Source organism: Phoenix dactylifera, chromosome 11 (genome assembly GCF_009389715.1).
Source record: "Phoenix dactylifera cultivar Barhee BC4 chromosome 11, palm_55x_up_171113_PBpolish2nd_filt_p, whole genome shotgun sequence".
NCBI classification, from domain to species: Eukaryota; Viridiplantae; Streptophyta; class Magnoliopsida; order Arecales; family Arecaceae; genus Phoenix; species Phoenix dactylifera.
In genome coordinates, this window is record NC_052402.1 from 7,404,952 (window position 1) to 7,422,629 (window position 17,678).

The window sequence follows — 17,678 nt, forward strand, 5'->3', positions numbered from 1 at the left end:
GCGGGGTGGCAAGGCCGGGCACGCCGTCCCGTCCCTGGGTTCCTCCGGCGCAGGTGCCGGTCCGTATCTGGCCGTTCTTGTTCTCTTCCTTCTCTTTTCCTCCCTTGTCTCCCCACCTTCTCTCGTCCCTCTCCTCGAATGGCCCGTCTCCTTCCTCTTTTCTCCTTTCTCCTCCTTTTTCCCATCTCCGCTCCTCTCTTTTTTTTCCATCATCTGTACCTTATCTCTTTGCTCTTTATTCTCCCGTATGTCTTCTACCTCACCGTTTTCTGTTCTCTCCTCTTGTTTTGTTCTCTTCTTTCCTTTTTTTTTTTTATACGAATGCCAAAAAACGTCTTATCTGGCCATCACCTCTCTCTCTAGTAGGGGTTTTCTGGCTGTTGTAGTAATGGAGCATAGAGAAGACAAAACAAAGTGGGTTTTGAGGTTTGAAGGCAATGGTGATAGAAGAGAAACGGGTTTTCGTCGTCAGAATACCCGTTGCTTCGTTGCTGCCCTGCAAGGTGTCATTCAGGACGCTTTTCCCACCTCCCTTGGATCCCAAAATGATGCAGGTCCAAAATCGGTCCGTAATGGTCACAACTCTGCTGAAAATAAGGTCTCATGCTGCTAACCTTTTACATACCTACCAGCAGGATCTGATATCTACGTAAGCTTGATCAAACCCAGACTTTTTGACACTGCAAGATGGTCTCAAGCCGAACGCCCAGAGAAAGTAGACAGCAGGCTACTTCCCGAATAAATGCCAAATCTGTCATCAAACAAGTTTTGCTTGCATACAAAACATTGGCATCAGATCCGAAAGCATCAGAATTCTCTCCAGATCTTTATCTATATAATTCCATCATCATACATGTTTTAAGTATGACATGCTAAACATGAAGGATGACATAAATTCACCACAAGAGGATATCCTTAATTATTTACTAATTTTGGCATTAAAGGTACTTAACCAGACACTGCCGCACAGAATCTAATTTTTATTTAACCTATAATTTACTATTATGAGTTACAATTATAATCAAGTAGCCTCGCAATCGATCCTCATTTCAAAATCCCACAATCTGACTACGAGTCAAAAAATTTCAAAAGCACCAAATACCTAGTCATCTACCTGCAGCGTACAATCCCGGGAACAGAAAAATTGTACCAAGATACTGAATCCTTTAACCAATTCACTCTGAGGAGTGCTAAGAAAAAGTTGTTCGTCCTTTTCACTTGCTGTCCGTAAAATCAGCATCAATTACATCCCCACCTTCTGGTCCCTTGCCTGAAGGGTCTGCAGGACCAGCATCAGCGCCGGGTGCAGGCCCAGCACCAGCACCACCGGGCTGGTTGTAGAGTGACTGGCCGAGTTGCATCACCTCCTGGTTGAGAGAAGCCATAGCATCCTTCATGCCTTGTGTTGATCCTCCAGAAATGGCATCTTTGAGCTCTCCAAGCTTTCCCTCCACCTTTTCCTTGACAGGAGCAGGGACCTTCTCTCCCAGCTCCTTCAACTGCTTCTCTGTCTGGTAGACTACAGATTCTGCCTGGTTCTTCGTATCTATGGCCTCCCTCTTCTCCTTGTCCTCCTTTGCAAACTTCTCGGCCTCATTTACCATTCTCTCCACCTGCACATTTCCAGGTAGGGTAAATGATTTGTCAATGTTATGATGCAGGAGAAACATCACAATTGTTACAAATACAACCTACCACATACATCCCCAATTAAATAGCACTCATTTTGCTTGAGAATTTTCAAAATAAAGCAAGACAAGATGCATCATTCAGACAGGATTAACCTCCCAATAAGCAAAACCCAGGACCCACAACTTAGATGGCAGAGGTAAATAGTACCAGAAGAATTCGATGAGGGAATATTATTAATAAAGCACGCAAGAAGGTAATTACAACCACACAGGAAAACAAACTGATGATCAAACACATATGCATGCAAATAGAGACACCTGATAACTGAGAAATCAGACCACATTCCAGTAAATGATTTTAGCTAATTCTGCTGTAAGTTACGGCATTAAAATATTTTCAAGAATTTTGATAAATGATTGTAAATGATAGTTAATCTACCAATTAAAAACTATATGTTTAACCACACTACTATTAAAGAAGTAGATATAAACCAAAATGTGCAATTAGTTGCCCACTTTGTTGTCTAGATTACAGGACCAAAAAAAAAAAAATCAACATGCAATATCTGGTAGAAACATAATGACAATCTGCTAGCAGTATTAAGAAAACAATACCTCATCACTTGGCAGAGTGCTTGCCCCAGTTATTGTGATGTCTTGCTTCTTCCCGGTACCCTTATCCACAGCGGTGACAGAGAGAATGCCATTGGCATCAATATCAAACTTTACCTCAATCTGTGGCACACCACGTGGTGCTGGAGGTATTCCATCAAGGCGGAAACTTCCAAGTGATTTATTGTCCCTCACAAACTCTCTTTCACCCTGAAGAACATTTATTTCAACGCTTGTCTGCCCATCTGCAGCTGTAGAGAAGACTTCTGACTTGGAGGTGGGCAGTGTTGTATTTCTAGGGATGATCTTCGTCATCACTCCGCCCAAGGTTTCCAAGCCCACAGAAAGTGGGGTCACATCAAGAAGAACAATGTCACTAACATCTCCAGCCAGCACCCCTGCCTGAAATTAAACAAAACAATAAATATGTATTTCTTCCACATTCAATCATAACTCGTATTTCAAAATGATTAGAAGTGCATCTTATAAGTGGGCACATGGGTTCAGGTCTCCAGTCAAATGATCCATATTGCTGTATGGACCAGACCCACCACCATAACCTAGAACCCACCTTTGTCAACAATCATGCATGTAATATAATGACTTTATGTTCATCAGTATTGCTTTTTGATCGGTAAACAAATCACAAAGCTGTAACATTTTGGAGCACAATAAGAAGACCTAATTATATATTGGGTTCCCAGGTGTATCATTGCATGACCCATTCAAGACTTTAGATGTGTGTCAGCCCACAATTGTAGCAGTGATAACAGTACTAAATCTTCTGAATTGAATGGTATATTACAGTATTACAGTTGAACAATAATTAAAACAACATTGTTGTTGGGAATACAAATAACATCTTTAAAACAATCAGTATAAACTTGCTGCATGTAACACGAGAATATCATTTTCTTTGTTCCTTTCTTTTTTAATTTTTCGCCAAGTGCTAGAAATATGCCATGTACCCAATGTTTCAGTAGAAATCTAATTAGAAACTGCTGTCATCTAGCTAACATTGCAATCAAAGAAGATACTTTTTTTCCTTTTTCAATAAAACATATACTTGACTCTAACATTTTGAACATCCTTAACAACTTTCACTTAACGAACATTGAACATTACTACCAATTCCAGTGTTTTAGATAGCACATTCACTAGATATGGCAAGCAATCGCCCAATAAAAGAATGTTCATGAGTGATGACATTAAAATTGTGGGTCGAACTTAGATTGCCCATTACAAACAGATAATCAAGAGTCAAACTGCCCCATCTCTACAAGGTGGAGGAATGTTAAATAAGGAGTGACTAACCTGTACTGCAGCTCCAAGAGCAACAACTTCATCAGGATTGACGGTAACATTAGGATCCTTTCCAGTCATCTTCTTCACGAGTTCCTGGACAGCTGGGATCCGGGTTGAACCACCCACCAGAATAACTTCATCTATGTCCTTGAATGAGAGTTTTGCATCTCTCAAGGCATTGTCTACAGGCTTTCTAAGCCTAAAAAACCAATACAAAACATGAGCTATTGGTTGATCAGAATAGCTAATAAATGGTCAGACATTGGGCAGAATATAGACACAACATTTTAAAGGCCAGAGGACCCAATTTTAATAGCGGCAAATGGATATTTCACACTGACTGCACACCAAGTGTCAGACTTGTATGCAAGGATCTAAGACCATGCAATCAACCCACACATAAATTTCAAACAACTTCAAATGAGAATTTAGGCAGTATAGAAGACAGTCTTTTTTTTTATTATCAGTTCACCCAGATTTTAAGTTGCAAGCACATAGCCATCATAGATCCTCACATAGCAGAATTTTGTCATGTAAGACCGCATATATATGCATCAACTGTCAGAAAGGCATCGACTATGAAGAATATAGTCCTATTAACCACTATGCTTAACAGAGCACGGTACTATATAACAAACCAATCCCTTTCTTTTTGTGCACCCATAAAAACCTCATCGACATGACCAAAGATGAAATATACCTGTCAAGAAGGTCTGAACACAACTCCTCAAACTTGGCCCTTGATAGAGTTGTCTCAATGTGCTTGGGACCATCAGCAGTTGCGGTAATAAATGGCAAGCTACCAAAAAATAGAAAAAACAATCACCCAAGAACATCAGGAAAAGTAAAACAGATAAACTGCCAAAGGTATGAGAGATAATGGACATGAAAACTCACCTTATATTTGTCTGGGTCAAGGTTGATAATTCCATCTTGGCCTTCTCTGCTGCCTCAGTGAGTCGCTGGAGGGCTTGCTTATCTTTCAGAAGATGAATGCCTTCCTCTCTCTTAAAGTTTGCAGCCAGCCAATCAACAACTCTCTGCTCAAACACAGATGAACAAGAGTTTGCTTAGTGATCTTCAAAACAAGTTTATGTGCATGTTCCCTGATTTAGTGTAAAATTGTGCAAATATGAGGAAGAACATTATTGTCATCTTGTATATGAAGAAATCAGGAACTGCTGTGAAGCACATGTGTAACATGATGTGCAACAACACGGCATACGCTAGCAAAGTGATGAAGGAGACTGCGCACACAGCATGCACAAACAAAAAATGACTTAATGTTTTGGCCTTTTGGACGTCATGAAAATTAACATATTGGTTGCAAAGGTTACAAATTGTACAAAGAATACATTGTGCACAACCCTTTCAGAGCAGTTTGATCACATAACATTGTGAGATAATGTAAAGCTTTGCATTCAGTGCAGAAATGAAAATAATAACCTTAACAGTCAGCATTCAGTCACTTAGGTCTCAATAAGGCATAACTAGAGGCAGTTATCTCCAATTCACTGTGGAAAATGTAGGTCCCAATATAGCAACCCAGACCTACAGTTTTGCTTCACAAAGCACACTGGGGAAATTGGATGGCCTGCATATAGTAGCATGTTCCAGCATAGATTGATGCAATGAAAGAAACCTACCTATCCATTTCCTACATTCCTGTTTGCCCTCAAATGTTCAGATAATTGCATAACCACACAAAGAAGTACGGCACAAGGAGTAAGGCAACAGAACCAAAACAAAGAAAGTTGACCAGACAGTCATGCACATAAATTGGCTAGGCTACACACCACAAAAAACACAGTCCACTAGCAGAACTAGAAACAAGTACTATAATCTACAACATTCCAGCCTCACCCAAGAATCTAAGTGCAGGTGGCATGTGATACACCAACTGGCACATGTGCCATGCTGTGCCAAAATTTAAAAGGCCCTTCTTTAATTAAAAATATTCTAAAAAGTGCTCATGAGTGCAATGCCAACCCATGCGAGGTGTTGGTACTGGCCCAATGCATGAAACCATGGGTTCATCTCTCAAGTGCTGGGTAATGAAAGAAACATTCGAACAACCTTGTCAAAATCATCACCACCAAGATGTGTGTCCCCAGAAGTTGAAAGCACTTCAAAAACACCATCTCCAACCTCGAGAACTGCAACAGATGGTAATTAAATCCATTATTTAGAAGGAAGAATAAAAATGTCAGCTATTAAAGCTATGAATGATCATCTCAGAAGAATATACATTGCAAAACCAGTATATATGAGTAATATGAATAATATGATTTTCTAAGTTTTTGTCTGATTCCTGATATGCATGGGTTGTGTGGCATTCATGATATACACATGTTGTTTGGTACTTGATAATTCCAGATAATATTAGACATTGCAGTAAAGTATTAGATCTCGAGTGGCTTGAGTAGGTCATCATGGAATATGGAAAGATTGATGACGATGAAGGTAAGGACATGATCATGTAACAAGAATGATCTGGAAGGTAAAATCTGAACCTAAATATTTATGAATATGAAATCTGAAACTTCCATAAGCTTGGCTGACCATAGCAAAATCTATTAGCATCCATTAAATCAACTCCACTTTAGTTTATAAATATGTGTTTTATATTCTTATGATGCTAGGTTATCAACATACAATAAAGTTGGCCATTACACCATGTAACGACTTTACTTGCACGAGACTTTAATACAAACAACAGAAGCCGCATAAGTCAAGGAAAATCAACAAATTGGACTGTGAGTTCTCTCTTCCAAAGGTATTATTAATCGTTACTTCCATGTCATATGCCTCTACAATCTTTAGGTGTGAACCCACAATTTCATTCAAATCTTCAAAGCCCTTAACCTCCATGAAAATTTCATTTAATATCTTATGCAAAGTTTCACAACATGAGAACATTTCAACCAGTAAAAGTGAAATACATATTTGTGTCTCTAAACATGAAAAGCACGTAAGTCCATAGAATATATGGGGAAATCTATTTTGTTGAAGGAATAAAGTTTTGAATGGTTTCTATACCTGAAACATCAAATGTACCACCTCCCAAATCAAATACTAGAATGGTTTCATTGTTCTTCTTTTCAAATCCATATGCCAATGATGCGGCAGTAGGTTCATTAATGATGCGAAGAACTTCTAGACCAGCAATACGACCAGCATCCTTTGTTGCTGTCCTTTGTGAGTCATTAAAGTATGCAGGAACGGTAACCACTGCTTTAGTGACCTTGTCATTTAAAAACTTCGATGCATCATCCACAAGTTTTCTCAAAACCTGAGAGCATGAGCAAAAAACAATATTCATTGATTGAGTAATAAATTAATTCTGGAGCAAGAGTTTTGCCAAAATAACTCTTCCAAATACCTGATATAGAATAAAAATCAGCTGAGGAGACAAATATCTGAAAACTAGCAGAGATGGTATTCATGTTTCACGTAAAAATAAAAATGTTAAACTAAAAAGAAGCAAACGGAGATAGTTATCAACAAAACCAATTTGAAACAAACAGACAGGAAAGTAACATCCCCACTTCAGTGAAGCCATGATTTTTCATACTATCTGATATAGAGGCAAACTCATGTCACTGGAAGGATGGCATGTATCATATATTCAAAGCTAATCTAGGTTTAGAATGTTACTTATATTAAGACTTTATCACTTTCCATCTTTTCAACAGCAACACAGGTATAAGAAATATCATCAAAACCACAAAACATAATTTTCGATAAAGATTTGCCAATAACTAACCGTGAAAGCATGCGCTAGAAACCACAAAAGATAAAATTCAACAAAAAAAAACTCATACTGCAAATGGAAAAGGTTACTGTAATACATCAACTTTCATATAACCTTTTCTTTAATATTATAAACCGAGAAAGATCGGAAATTTTCTCAAACAATTCATTCGAGATCAAAACTTTCAGTAAAACAAACTACAACCAAATAAATTAACAACAACGAATCAAAATCTTGGCGGGAAACGACAAAAGGAGAGCTTGAGAGTAACCCTAACAAGAATAGAAGAAAAGGACCTGGGCTGAGATTTCCTCCGCTGCAAACTGCTTTCCAATGGCAGGGCACTCGAGCTTAACATTCCCGTTCTCATCCCTCATGACCCGGTAAGAGACCTGCTTCGACTCCTCATCGACCTCTGCCATCTTCCTCCCGATGAACCGCTTCACCGAGAAGAACGTGTTCTCCGGGTTCACCACGGCCTGCCGCTTCGCGATCTGCCCCACCAGCCGGTCGCCGTTCTTCGCGTAGGCGACGACCGACGGCGTGGTCCGCTGCCCCTCGGCGTTAGTAACGATCGTCGGCTTCCCCCCTTCCATCGCCGCCACCGCCGAGTTCGTGGTCCCGAGGTCGATCCCCACGACCTTCTCGGCCACCACCCGAAGGGGGCGGCCAAGGCCGCGTCCTTCCCTTCCCCTGCAACTCCGTGCTCGGAGAACAGCTCCATTGAGGGAACCCGAAGGGCGGTAGCCGAAGAAGAGGGATCCCGAGGAGGAGATTCGGGGAGCGGGCTTCCGGCAGGAAGGGTAGGCGGCGGAGGAGCCGAGGGCCGACGAACACGCCATTCTCGATCGAAGGAGTGGATCCAAACCCTAGTTTTCAGCGATTCGAGAATGCAAAGAAAGAGTGAGAGGAGGCGGGCTCTGGAGATGGAGCGAAAACCCTAATCCGAAGCCTAGCCGGCAAGGCGCAGGAGTTGGAGAGATAAGGGGATGAGGGGCGGGTCTTCTGACGTTCGCATAGATATTTAAATGCGGTCGTTGTATCCGCCGTCGAAATGGCGGCGTTCGGGCATAATTTGACGCCCGATTTTGATGCCGTGTAATATGAACGGGTGAGATTTAATTAGGAGGATTATTGGACGGTGGATTGTTTCAGCGATGAGAGTTTTGTTTTATTAGGTAGTAGGTTGTTCTATTTCACTATTTCGGCTGTACAAATAGTTGGTGTTATTTACCATTTCAGTCCTCCTTAACTCTTAAGTTTACAATAAAATAATATTTTTTAAAATACCAATGGTACCTAAATATCAAATTTTGCATAAATATCCTTTTGAAATTTATATTTACATGTATACCCTTTCTTTTATTCTTATTTTTACATATATACCCACATCATCTAATGTTGTTAATATGTGAAGGTAGACCGCTACTCATGGATATTCGCAGACTTTTGCAGGCGTGTGAAACCCATCAGGCTACACACGTCTACAGGGAAGCGAATTGTGCAGCCGATTGGGTCGCTTCCTATGCGGCTCACCATTCTGGTGGCTTTATTGTGCGGGAGCCCGACACTGTGCCGGAGTCTCTTTTAGATTTACTTGCTTCTGATTTTGTAGGCCGTATTCATACCCGTAGGGTGTGAGCCGCCGTTGCACTAAAAAAAAAGAATGTTGTTAAAATATTAACGGTTTCAAATTAAAATAACTAAAATATTCTTAATAAATATATATATACAATATTTTATAAGGCACAAATCTATTTTATTTTTAATTAAAAAATATGGTTTTTATTAATAGTGTTAGAAGAACTATTATATTAGGGACATTTGTGCAAAAATAATATTTTATGAGAGTACGGAAATAAATATAAATTTTAAGAGGATATTTACTTGAATTTAAACTTTTAGAAAGATATTCATGCATAAACCTCTAAAATAGTATCAGCCATAATATCACCTCTCTTTTATTGGGCAATGGAGGGAGCAAAACTAAGTTTCCAGCATGAACGGTCCACCAAATTGAGGAGAAGAATTAGGATAAATGTTCAAATTGTACAGAAAAGATGTAGCTGAATGATTCATATAGAGTTTTTTTTTATATACAAAAATTAAACAGTTGAATACTTTACCAGCTTTGCCATTAAAAGTTTCCCTAGATAAATAATGGAAATATCCAATGATAGGTGCTATTTCCATTCCATAGCAGCTATTATAACATAATGATGGACAAATAGTAGTTGTTACAATAGAAATATCAAATGATGCTCATTATTTCTATTAAATAGCAGTTATTACGACAAAACAATTAAGCTTCATTGTAGTGGAATATTTTTGGGAAATAGGTTTGCTTTTCCTCTACAGGGCCAGACTGTTGAATCCGAGGTTTAAGAGTAATACTAAAGAGTGTCTGATTTGAAGTGCTCAAACTCTGGAGTCGACTTTGTCTTGGCTCTTGATTTCTGCCAACCGATCCATCCAAGTTAATCTTTAACGGATTGGTTCAGTTTCTCAGAAAAAAAATTCAAAAAAAAGGAGAAAAATAATATTTTTATGAAAATAAGATTTTCATATTTTATGAGAAAAAATCAATGAAGGACATAAAAAAGCTACTTCTCACTAGATGGAATTTTTTTTAAATTATTCTTAAGCAATCAAGATTAATGAATAAGATTTTTTTATTTATTAATGGTATAACAGATATTTTTCATAACTTTTTAGAAAAGTAAATACTCAATCATAAACATAAACCATTTTGAAACATACCACTTTTTTATGATAAACCAAACATGTCAAAACTATTTTTTCAAGCATCATATTTTCAGGAACCAGCTTTTTAGAAAAAAAAATATTTCAGAAAAAAAAAATTCTGTGAATCAAATGAGTCCAAAATATGATAGCCCTGAAAGCTAACACATCTAAGTTCCTTGCACTCCAAACCAACCATAGCACATATTATTATCTTAAGAACTTTTCAGTAACGCTAGCATCACACATCAAGAATTTAATGGCTTCATCTTTACATAAGTGTTTTTATTACCCAATGTAGATCAATATAGCCTGCTAAGATGATCTCAATCTTGAAAGAGCTGGATTCCTAATCAACCACCACACCATCCTGGAAGAAATATGTGTTCTAGGGTATCATCTTGGTTGTTGCATCAGACAAACTGGCATCACACCTCCAAAAGCCAAAATGGATGATGCTGGAAGTTTGCCCAATGCCAATTTCCAGAGTCTAAGATGAAGGACTCTCTTTTTTTTTTTTTTTTTTGTGCTAAATGAGTGGATCATGCAGGACGGGTATGGATACACCCAATAAAATCAATAAAATGAAGGACTCTAGTATGTGAGCCTTAACCTTCCAAATTTTTGCCAGCCAATTGTAATAGGCCTATTGCCACATCTTCGCTGCTCCGGCTCCCTTGAGAGCCCATTTGGTTTGCTGCAAGTGGGCTCAGTAGAATCCAACTTCATTGAAGGGGATATTTAAGCATCTTAAGACCTTTTCACACTTATAATTTGATGCAGGTCGGAAACTTGGTCTAGCTCCAATCACAATTGAATACCGAAGTGGCTCGCCTATTCGCCTGGCTCGAACCGAATTTATATGGTTGAATGGTTAATTTGACCCAAATCTTAGTAGAGATATCGAATGTTACATCTTATATTGATATCTTGGTTCTAATATATCAAATTATTAATAAAGATTTAGCATATTATTTTTATTTCCTTCTTAAAGACTTTTATCTCAAATTGCTAATTTCTTGGCATTTGAAACCCTCAACTTTAACCCCCATGATGTAGATTCACAGAATCATCTAGCCAAAGATTCCAAATATGGCCCCTATCAAACCTTCGAGGGATCAAAAATCAAAAACGTACCAACTCAAAGCCCATTAAGTCGGATCCAAATTTGAATTGAATCTTTCTCGCAAGTAGCTAACCCGACCCGACCAGCATAACATATTTAATAAATAAGTCAAATCAAGCTAGACGGCTTAAACAAGTCTTAGATAAGTTCAATATATTTTACACATATTAAAAAAGACCTGAAAAGATGGGTCATGATCGGATACAACAATGACATAGGTCAAAAATCCAAATTTTAAAACTAAAGTCGAACTATTTAATAAATAGATCTACATAGATCAATCCGCCTAGGACCGAAACATGCCAAACCTAAACTTTTTTTTTTTTGAAAAAAAAAGTTGATTACGGATCATAACCGTGGGTTAAATTGCTACCCCTAGTTAAATCTAACCACAAAAACAAAACCAGCTAAAATTAAAAGAAAATAACTCTTTGACGGCCTTTTGGCATGCCACGTAGAAGATTTATAGAATCTTAAAGATCTAAAATTCCCTCGAATCCATACCAAAGATCTGAAATAACGCTCGAGCGTGACCTTGACGTTAAATTTAAAACCGACCATAAAATCGGAAGTAGCCAAATAATAATACAGAGGTAGAGGAAGGGTATACTTTGTTTCATATACTCTCTCTGGGAGGTGGCGTTGGGTTTCTCGTTGCCTCGTCGAACCAGGCTCGATGGATGCAGGGGAACACGATAAGTCGCAGGACGCGAAGGAGAAGTCCGTCGACGACTGGCTCCCGATCACGTCGTCCAGGAATGCCAAGTGGTGGTATTCAGCCTTCCACAATGTGACGGCCATGGTCGGCGCCGGCGTCCTCAGCTTGCCGTATGCTATGTCTGAACTTGGATGGTAGGGAGGGGAAAAGAAACCCTGTTCTTCAAATCATGGTGTTGAAGGTTTGGTGTTCGATTGTTGTTTTTAGCGGGAGCGAGTGTTTTAATTTTTATTACATGATTTTATTTTGTGGGGTATATATATACATATATATAGATATAGATATTTTTTCTTTTAAATCAAGTTTTTGGCTAGGATCGATCTGTTTCAGATAATAGAATGGTGTTGATCGTTTCAGAATCTGCTTAAAATAAAAGTAATTTCTATTCTTTTTGTCAAATATTTGATTGTTGATATCATTGAAAAAAGGTGAATATTTCATGTTGCAATAAAAAGGTGAATATTTTCCTTTCAGTAGTTCCTTTTTTTTATTGTAAGTTTTTTTTTTTACCTTCTTTTCTTCTGTAATTCTAAGTTTTTTTTTTTAACCTTTTTTTTTGTTATTCTTTCTGTTTGATAAGGGCTTCTCGATTTCATGATTGCTGTCATTTTCAAGAATCAAAACTTCCTGTTATGGTTCATCATGCAACTAATATCACAAAGTGAAGAAGGTTTAGATCTGCCATGCACAAGGGATTACAGTTTGATGCTATATGAATCCAAGAGGTCAACTGTTGTGGCTTACAACTAAGTGACAACAATAATAGTTGTTCATGCCAATGGACCATGCCTTGCTAGAAGAATAAACTTTTCCTTAATATCCTAGAATACAAAATAAAACTATTTTATTTCATCAAAAAAAAATCTTTTTTTTCAGCAGAATCTATTTCTTGGTTTGTGTTAAAATAGTTCGTGCTGCCAGCTTAGAATTTTTGTTTATTTTGTTAGCATGTTGATATTCACCTTCTACTTTTGCCTAATTAGCAAGGTAATTAGTCATGACCTCTCTGTTAATTAGACAACAAATATGCTAAATCTCTTCGCAAATATTTTCTTTAATTTAGAGAGAAGAGTTAAATTTAAAGCCAGTGAAAAGCTTAGCAGCCTCTGTAATCGTTGCAACTGTTTTTGATTTGTCTGCATTTGATCTAATGTTACCTGAAACAGGATCTCATAATACTCTCTCTTTTTTTCTTTTGATGAATGATGGAGTGAGGCATCTCCTTCATTCTTATTAATCATATAAAATATATTTACAAGGTAAGTTGGCTAAGTTATAAAAGTGCATTTACGTATGGAGGATCTCATAATACTCATATTTGTTCTTAACTCAGCAGATGGATCCTATAATAAAACTGTGTATTGAGGATCTTATGATACTCATATTTGCTCTTAACTCATATATGGATCCAATAAGAAAACTGTGTGTTGGTTTCCTGCGAAAGATTAATGGCTTATCCTCCTTATGCATAATTGAGCAGGGGACCAGGCGTTGTAGTCCTAATCCTATCATGGATCATCACCTTATATACTCTCTGGCAAATGGTAGAGATGCATGAGATGGTACCTGGAAAGCGATTCGATCGATACCATGAGCTGGGGCAGCATGCCTTCGGAGACAAGCTTGGTCTTTGGATTGTGGTGCCTCAGCAACTTGTCGTGGAGGTGGGCGTGAACATCGTCTACATGGTCACAGGCGGAAAATCTCTAAAGAAGTTTCATGATGTTGTCTGCCCTGACTGCAAAAACATCAAAGTCACCTATTTCATCATGATCTTCGCCTCACTGCACTTTGTTCTCTCCCAACTGCCCAACTTCAACTCAATTTCGGGTGTCTCCTTGGCAGCTGCTGTCATGTCCCTCAGGCATATACTCTTCTCTATGATGCCAAAGCACCTGATTATTCTCTCTGACTCTATATTGCTACATGTTGGGTAACAATATTTTAGAAATCATTAGTGACAGTATCTTTATTAGAAGTGATTGAAATATTGTGAGTTTACTTGTTCTCTCTCCATTCTTCTGATAGTAGTAAAGAATGTGTTGTTGTACACTAAAAGAACAGTTTATTATATGCTACTTCATGTTTTTAGAGGAGACTACAAAGTACAAAAGGTATGTGTTTGTCTCTTGAAACTTTAAAATCTCTCTTATTGAATAGAACTTTTGTAGAATTTCAAACTCTCTCTTATTGAGTAGAAATTTCAAACTTCATGACACTTTGCCTTCTTTTTGGCCTGCGAATACATGTTCCTACAAATTCCTGATGCTAATTTTCATGTAATTTGAATTCAAGAAGCTTAAGATTTTATACATTTGGAAATAAAATTAAAATATATAAAATGTACTACCTTAAGGACTATTTGCTTCAACATTTGAGGTTTATCAGCCTTTCAATGAAAACATTTGAGAAATATAGCATGAGTGAGTAAAATTTTAGCTGTTTCAAAGCTTTGATATCTGTTTTTTTTAATGTGGAATTAATATCTACAATTTAATTGCTGTCTCTGTGACTTATTCATTAACTCTTATCAGTTACTCCACCATTGCTTGGGGAGCTTCTGCGGCCAAAGGGAGGCAAGAAGATGTGGAGTATGGTTACAAACCTTCGAGCACCACAGGAACTTTCTTCAACTTCCTCAGTGCACTCGGAGATGTTGCTTTCGCATATGCCGGTCACAATGTGGTCTTGGAGATCCAGGCAACTATACCTTCCACTGCCGAGAAGCCATCAAAGAAGCCTATGTGGAAGGGTGTCATTGTTGCCTATATTATCGTTGCCATTTGCTACTTCCCTGTTGCTCTGATTGGGTACTGGGCCTTCGGCAATGGGGTCGAGGACAACATCCTCATTACCCTGGATAAGCCAAGGTGGCTGATTGCCATGGCCAACTTGTTTGTTGTCATCCATGTCATTGGGAGCTATCAGGTAAGGGTGCCTGCAATTGATATTCTGAAAACTTGAATCACATTAAACAATCAAGGAAATTTGGCTTCTGATCAGATGTAATATCTTCAAATATTCTAGCAAACAATCAAAAAAAGGCTTAACACTTCAAGATGGAATATTTTCAAATACAGTGTCTTCATAAGAGAAACAATTCAAATATTTTCAAATTAGTGGCATCATAATGAATTTGAGAAACAAAAGGAGATAGGGATTTAATTCATTTAGATGTTAACATGATCTTTTCATGATAAAGATACTGTGTTTTGCAGAAAGAAGTATTAGTTACCATGTCACCTATAACTCTTTAACTGGTTGCCCATGTATTGAGTAAAAGTCACTTTTCTTTGCCCAAGGAAACAAGGGAAAATTATTTTCAGCATAATGATACTAATAAATTGAACATGTTCTTATCAGTGATTATAAATGATTTTATTTTTTTTATTGATGTCTTATTATTCATTGTAAAATGCTTTGTCAAAATTTATCTAAAACAGCAGTTGGCAAAAATGGTTGCATCTTGTGAAGTTTGTTTATATATATCTTTTGATGATTCTTTCATGATTCTGGCAACAATGCTAGATTTCCTTGATTTTTATTTTTGATAATCACCTCTTCGATTTTCTCTCATAACCTAAACTGTTCACTAGGGACATAAAGAGATAAAAATGTATCCTGTAAACCCCGTTTCTCTCTTGTTCCTTTTTATAATCCGTGCAGTAGCTGGTAGTCTGATTTTTTTCTTGTATTGGTGATGCAGATTTATGCCATGCCAGTTTTTGACATGATCGAAACTGTCTTGGTGAAGAAACTCCATTTTCCGCCGAGTCTTATGCTTCGATTAATTGCTCGCTCTGTATATGTTGGTGATGCCCCTCTCCTTTAGGCCAACACATATTTACATCATTTTTTTTGTGACATTTAAGTTTGCTGATTTTTTTGTTATTATTATTATTATACCTCATGCCCAGCTTTTACAATGTTCATTGCTATATGCTTCCCTTTCTTTGGTGGGCTACTTGGATTCTTTGGAGGATTTGCATTCGCCCCAACTACATACTTCGTAAGCCCCTAAAACGTTATGAAATAGTAGAATATCCTTCAAGAAACAGGACATACTTTTTTCATGAACCATTGAGGTACTAGGGGAACATAAGCAGTGTTTCAAATGCAGAAACTGTCACAAGTTTTTAATTTCCATTATTGCAGAAGTACTGATTCCAATCTTAAATCTTTTTCCACAGCTTCCCTGCATCATGTGGCTTGCCATCTGCAAGCCTAGACCGGGTAGTTTTTCTTGGATCACTAATTGGGTAAGCCTGATCGCTCTAGGAAGTTTCCTTTTCACTTGCTTTATGGGCATCAAGCTAATCCTATTTTGTTTTCGTGTGCTTCAGTTCTGCATCATACTCGGTGTCCTGTTGATGATTTTATCACCCATTGGTGGACTAAGGCAAATCATAATCCAAGCAAAGACTTATCAATTTTTCTCGTAAGCTGCCAGTCAAGAATATAAAGGAATTGAGAATGGAACAGGTTGAAATCAGGTGATGGAAATGATGAAAGGTTCATTCATGTTACTGAGAGCCTTTTATTTGATGATAGACTGGGGTAGCATATGTCTGAAAAACAATTAGCATTGGCTTGGAATTAGATGAATGCTGTTGTCTCAAAGAAACATCCTTTTAGCTGTTCCTTTGTGTGTCAAAAAGTATTACTATAATTATTATTTGTGCATGCTAGTAAATTCCATGCACCATAATGCCTTTCATTGTCAAGCTTTAAGTGAGAGTCTTATTCTAGACTGTATTATTTGGCAGTAATTCTTTTCTGAAAGGGTAGGCATGTTGTCAAAAAGAAAAGAGGGCTGCATAAATGAGGAAACCACTCAACAAGGATCAAAAATTGAATCTATAATGCGGGCCTCGGATGACTTTTAGAATCAATTGTCGTTTGTTTTCCAAAGACAAGACTTCTTCTATTAGTCGAAATAGAATACAGAAGGATGCAAACCTATCATCGTCTTAATTGTCATGAGGGGTGAATTGTTCTATGTTTCGAATCCATTACCTCCAGATCATGATGGAACAATCTTACCATGACTCGCTATCTGAGAAATGAAGCTGTGAATATACTAAATTATCTTAACTTGGTGCCCTTATTGAACAGCAATATCTCCCCCCCTCCAGCATTTGTTTTGGTCTGAGGTTCTTAATGAATCGTGGGGATATTCGAATAAGCCATGAAACAAAGAGCAGAATTTCGTAGAGAGATAAAAGTTGTCTCCGATGGTACTGATTCACTTCATTTTTTTTTTACGTTGGCTCTTGGCATCTGTGATAAATAATAGCATCAAGGGATAAGATCCCAAGATTCTTAATGAAATGAGGAAGTTGAAAAAGAATATTTATTAACTGAGACATGCTGTCTTTGAGAAAGAGAGCGAGAATGAGGAGGTAAGCCTCATGCTGTTGTGTTCTGATTGAGGTCAAGAAAGAGCTAGAGATGATAAAGAAAGTGCCTCAAAAGCCACTTTGCACTACCTTTCCCAACAATCCATGCACACGAGCACGTCTAGGCTTATTACTCCAATTACAACGCAAGATAGGCAGCTCAGTGGTGCTCATAGCCAGCAACAGTTTTGAAGAAAAAAAATCAAATAGGAAAAAATAAAAAACATAAAAGAAACAAGCCATGGCTTGGACTGGCAAGCAGGACATGTTTATTTGTGTTTGGAGCATTGTTGCATGGATGCTTGTGGATTTTTATCCAAGAGGAGGGAGAACTGTAGGACTGGAAGCAGTCTCTTATTAATAACCACATCATTTCACCGAAAAAACAGCC

At 37.8% G+C, this 17,678-nt stretch overlaps 2 protein-coding genes across 2 annotated transcripts; one reads left to right on the plus strand and one right to left on the minus strand.

Annotated features, from left to right (window-relative positions):
- Positions 1-895: 895 nt before the first annotated feature.
- LOC103714478 (stromal 70 kDa heat shock-related protein, chloroplastic) lies at positions 896-8,271 on the minus strand. The gene is made up of 8 exons (XM_008801743.3): positions 7,599-8,271; positions 6,588-6,840; positions 5,625-5,704; positions 4,446-4,588; positions 4,249-4,347; positions 3,558-3,747; positions 2,247-2,645; positions 896-1,613 (listed from the first exon to the last, which is right to left on the minus strand). The coding sequence occupies exons 1-8, from the start codon at positions 8,142-8,144 to the stop codon at positions 1,215-1,217; spliced, it is 2,109 nt and encodes a 702-aa protein (XP_008799965.1). The 5' UTR covers positions 8,145-8,271; the 3' UTR covers positions 896-1,214.
- A 3,508-nt stretch (positions 8,272-11,779) lies between these two features.
- LOC103714501 (lysine histidine transporter 1-like) lies at positions 11,780-16,588 on the plus strand. Its single transcript, XM_008801768.4, has 7 exons — positions 11,780-12,022; positions 13,369-13,752; positions 14,423-14,816; positions 15,595-15,700; positions 15,806-15,897; positions 16,079-16,147; positions 16,232-16,588. Exons 1-7 carry the CDS (start codon positions 11,847-11,849, stop codon positions 16,328-16,330), a joined length of 1,320 nt encoding a protein of 439 aa, XP_008799990.2. The 5' UTR covers positions 11,780-11,846; the 3' UTR covers positions 16,331-16,588.
- Positions 16,589-17,678: the final 1,090 nt, after the last annotated feature.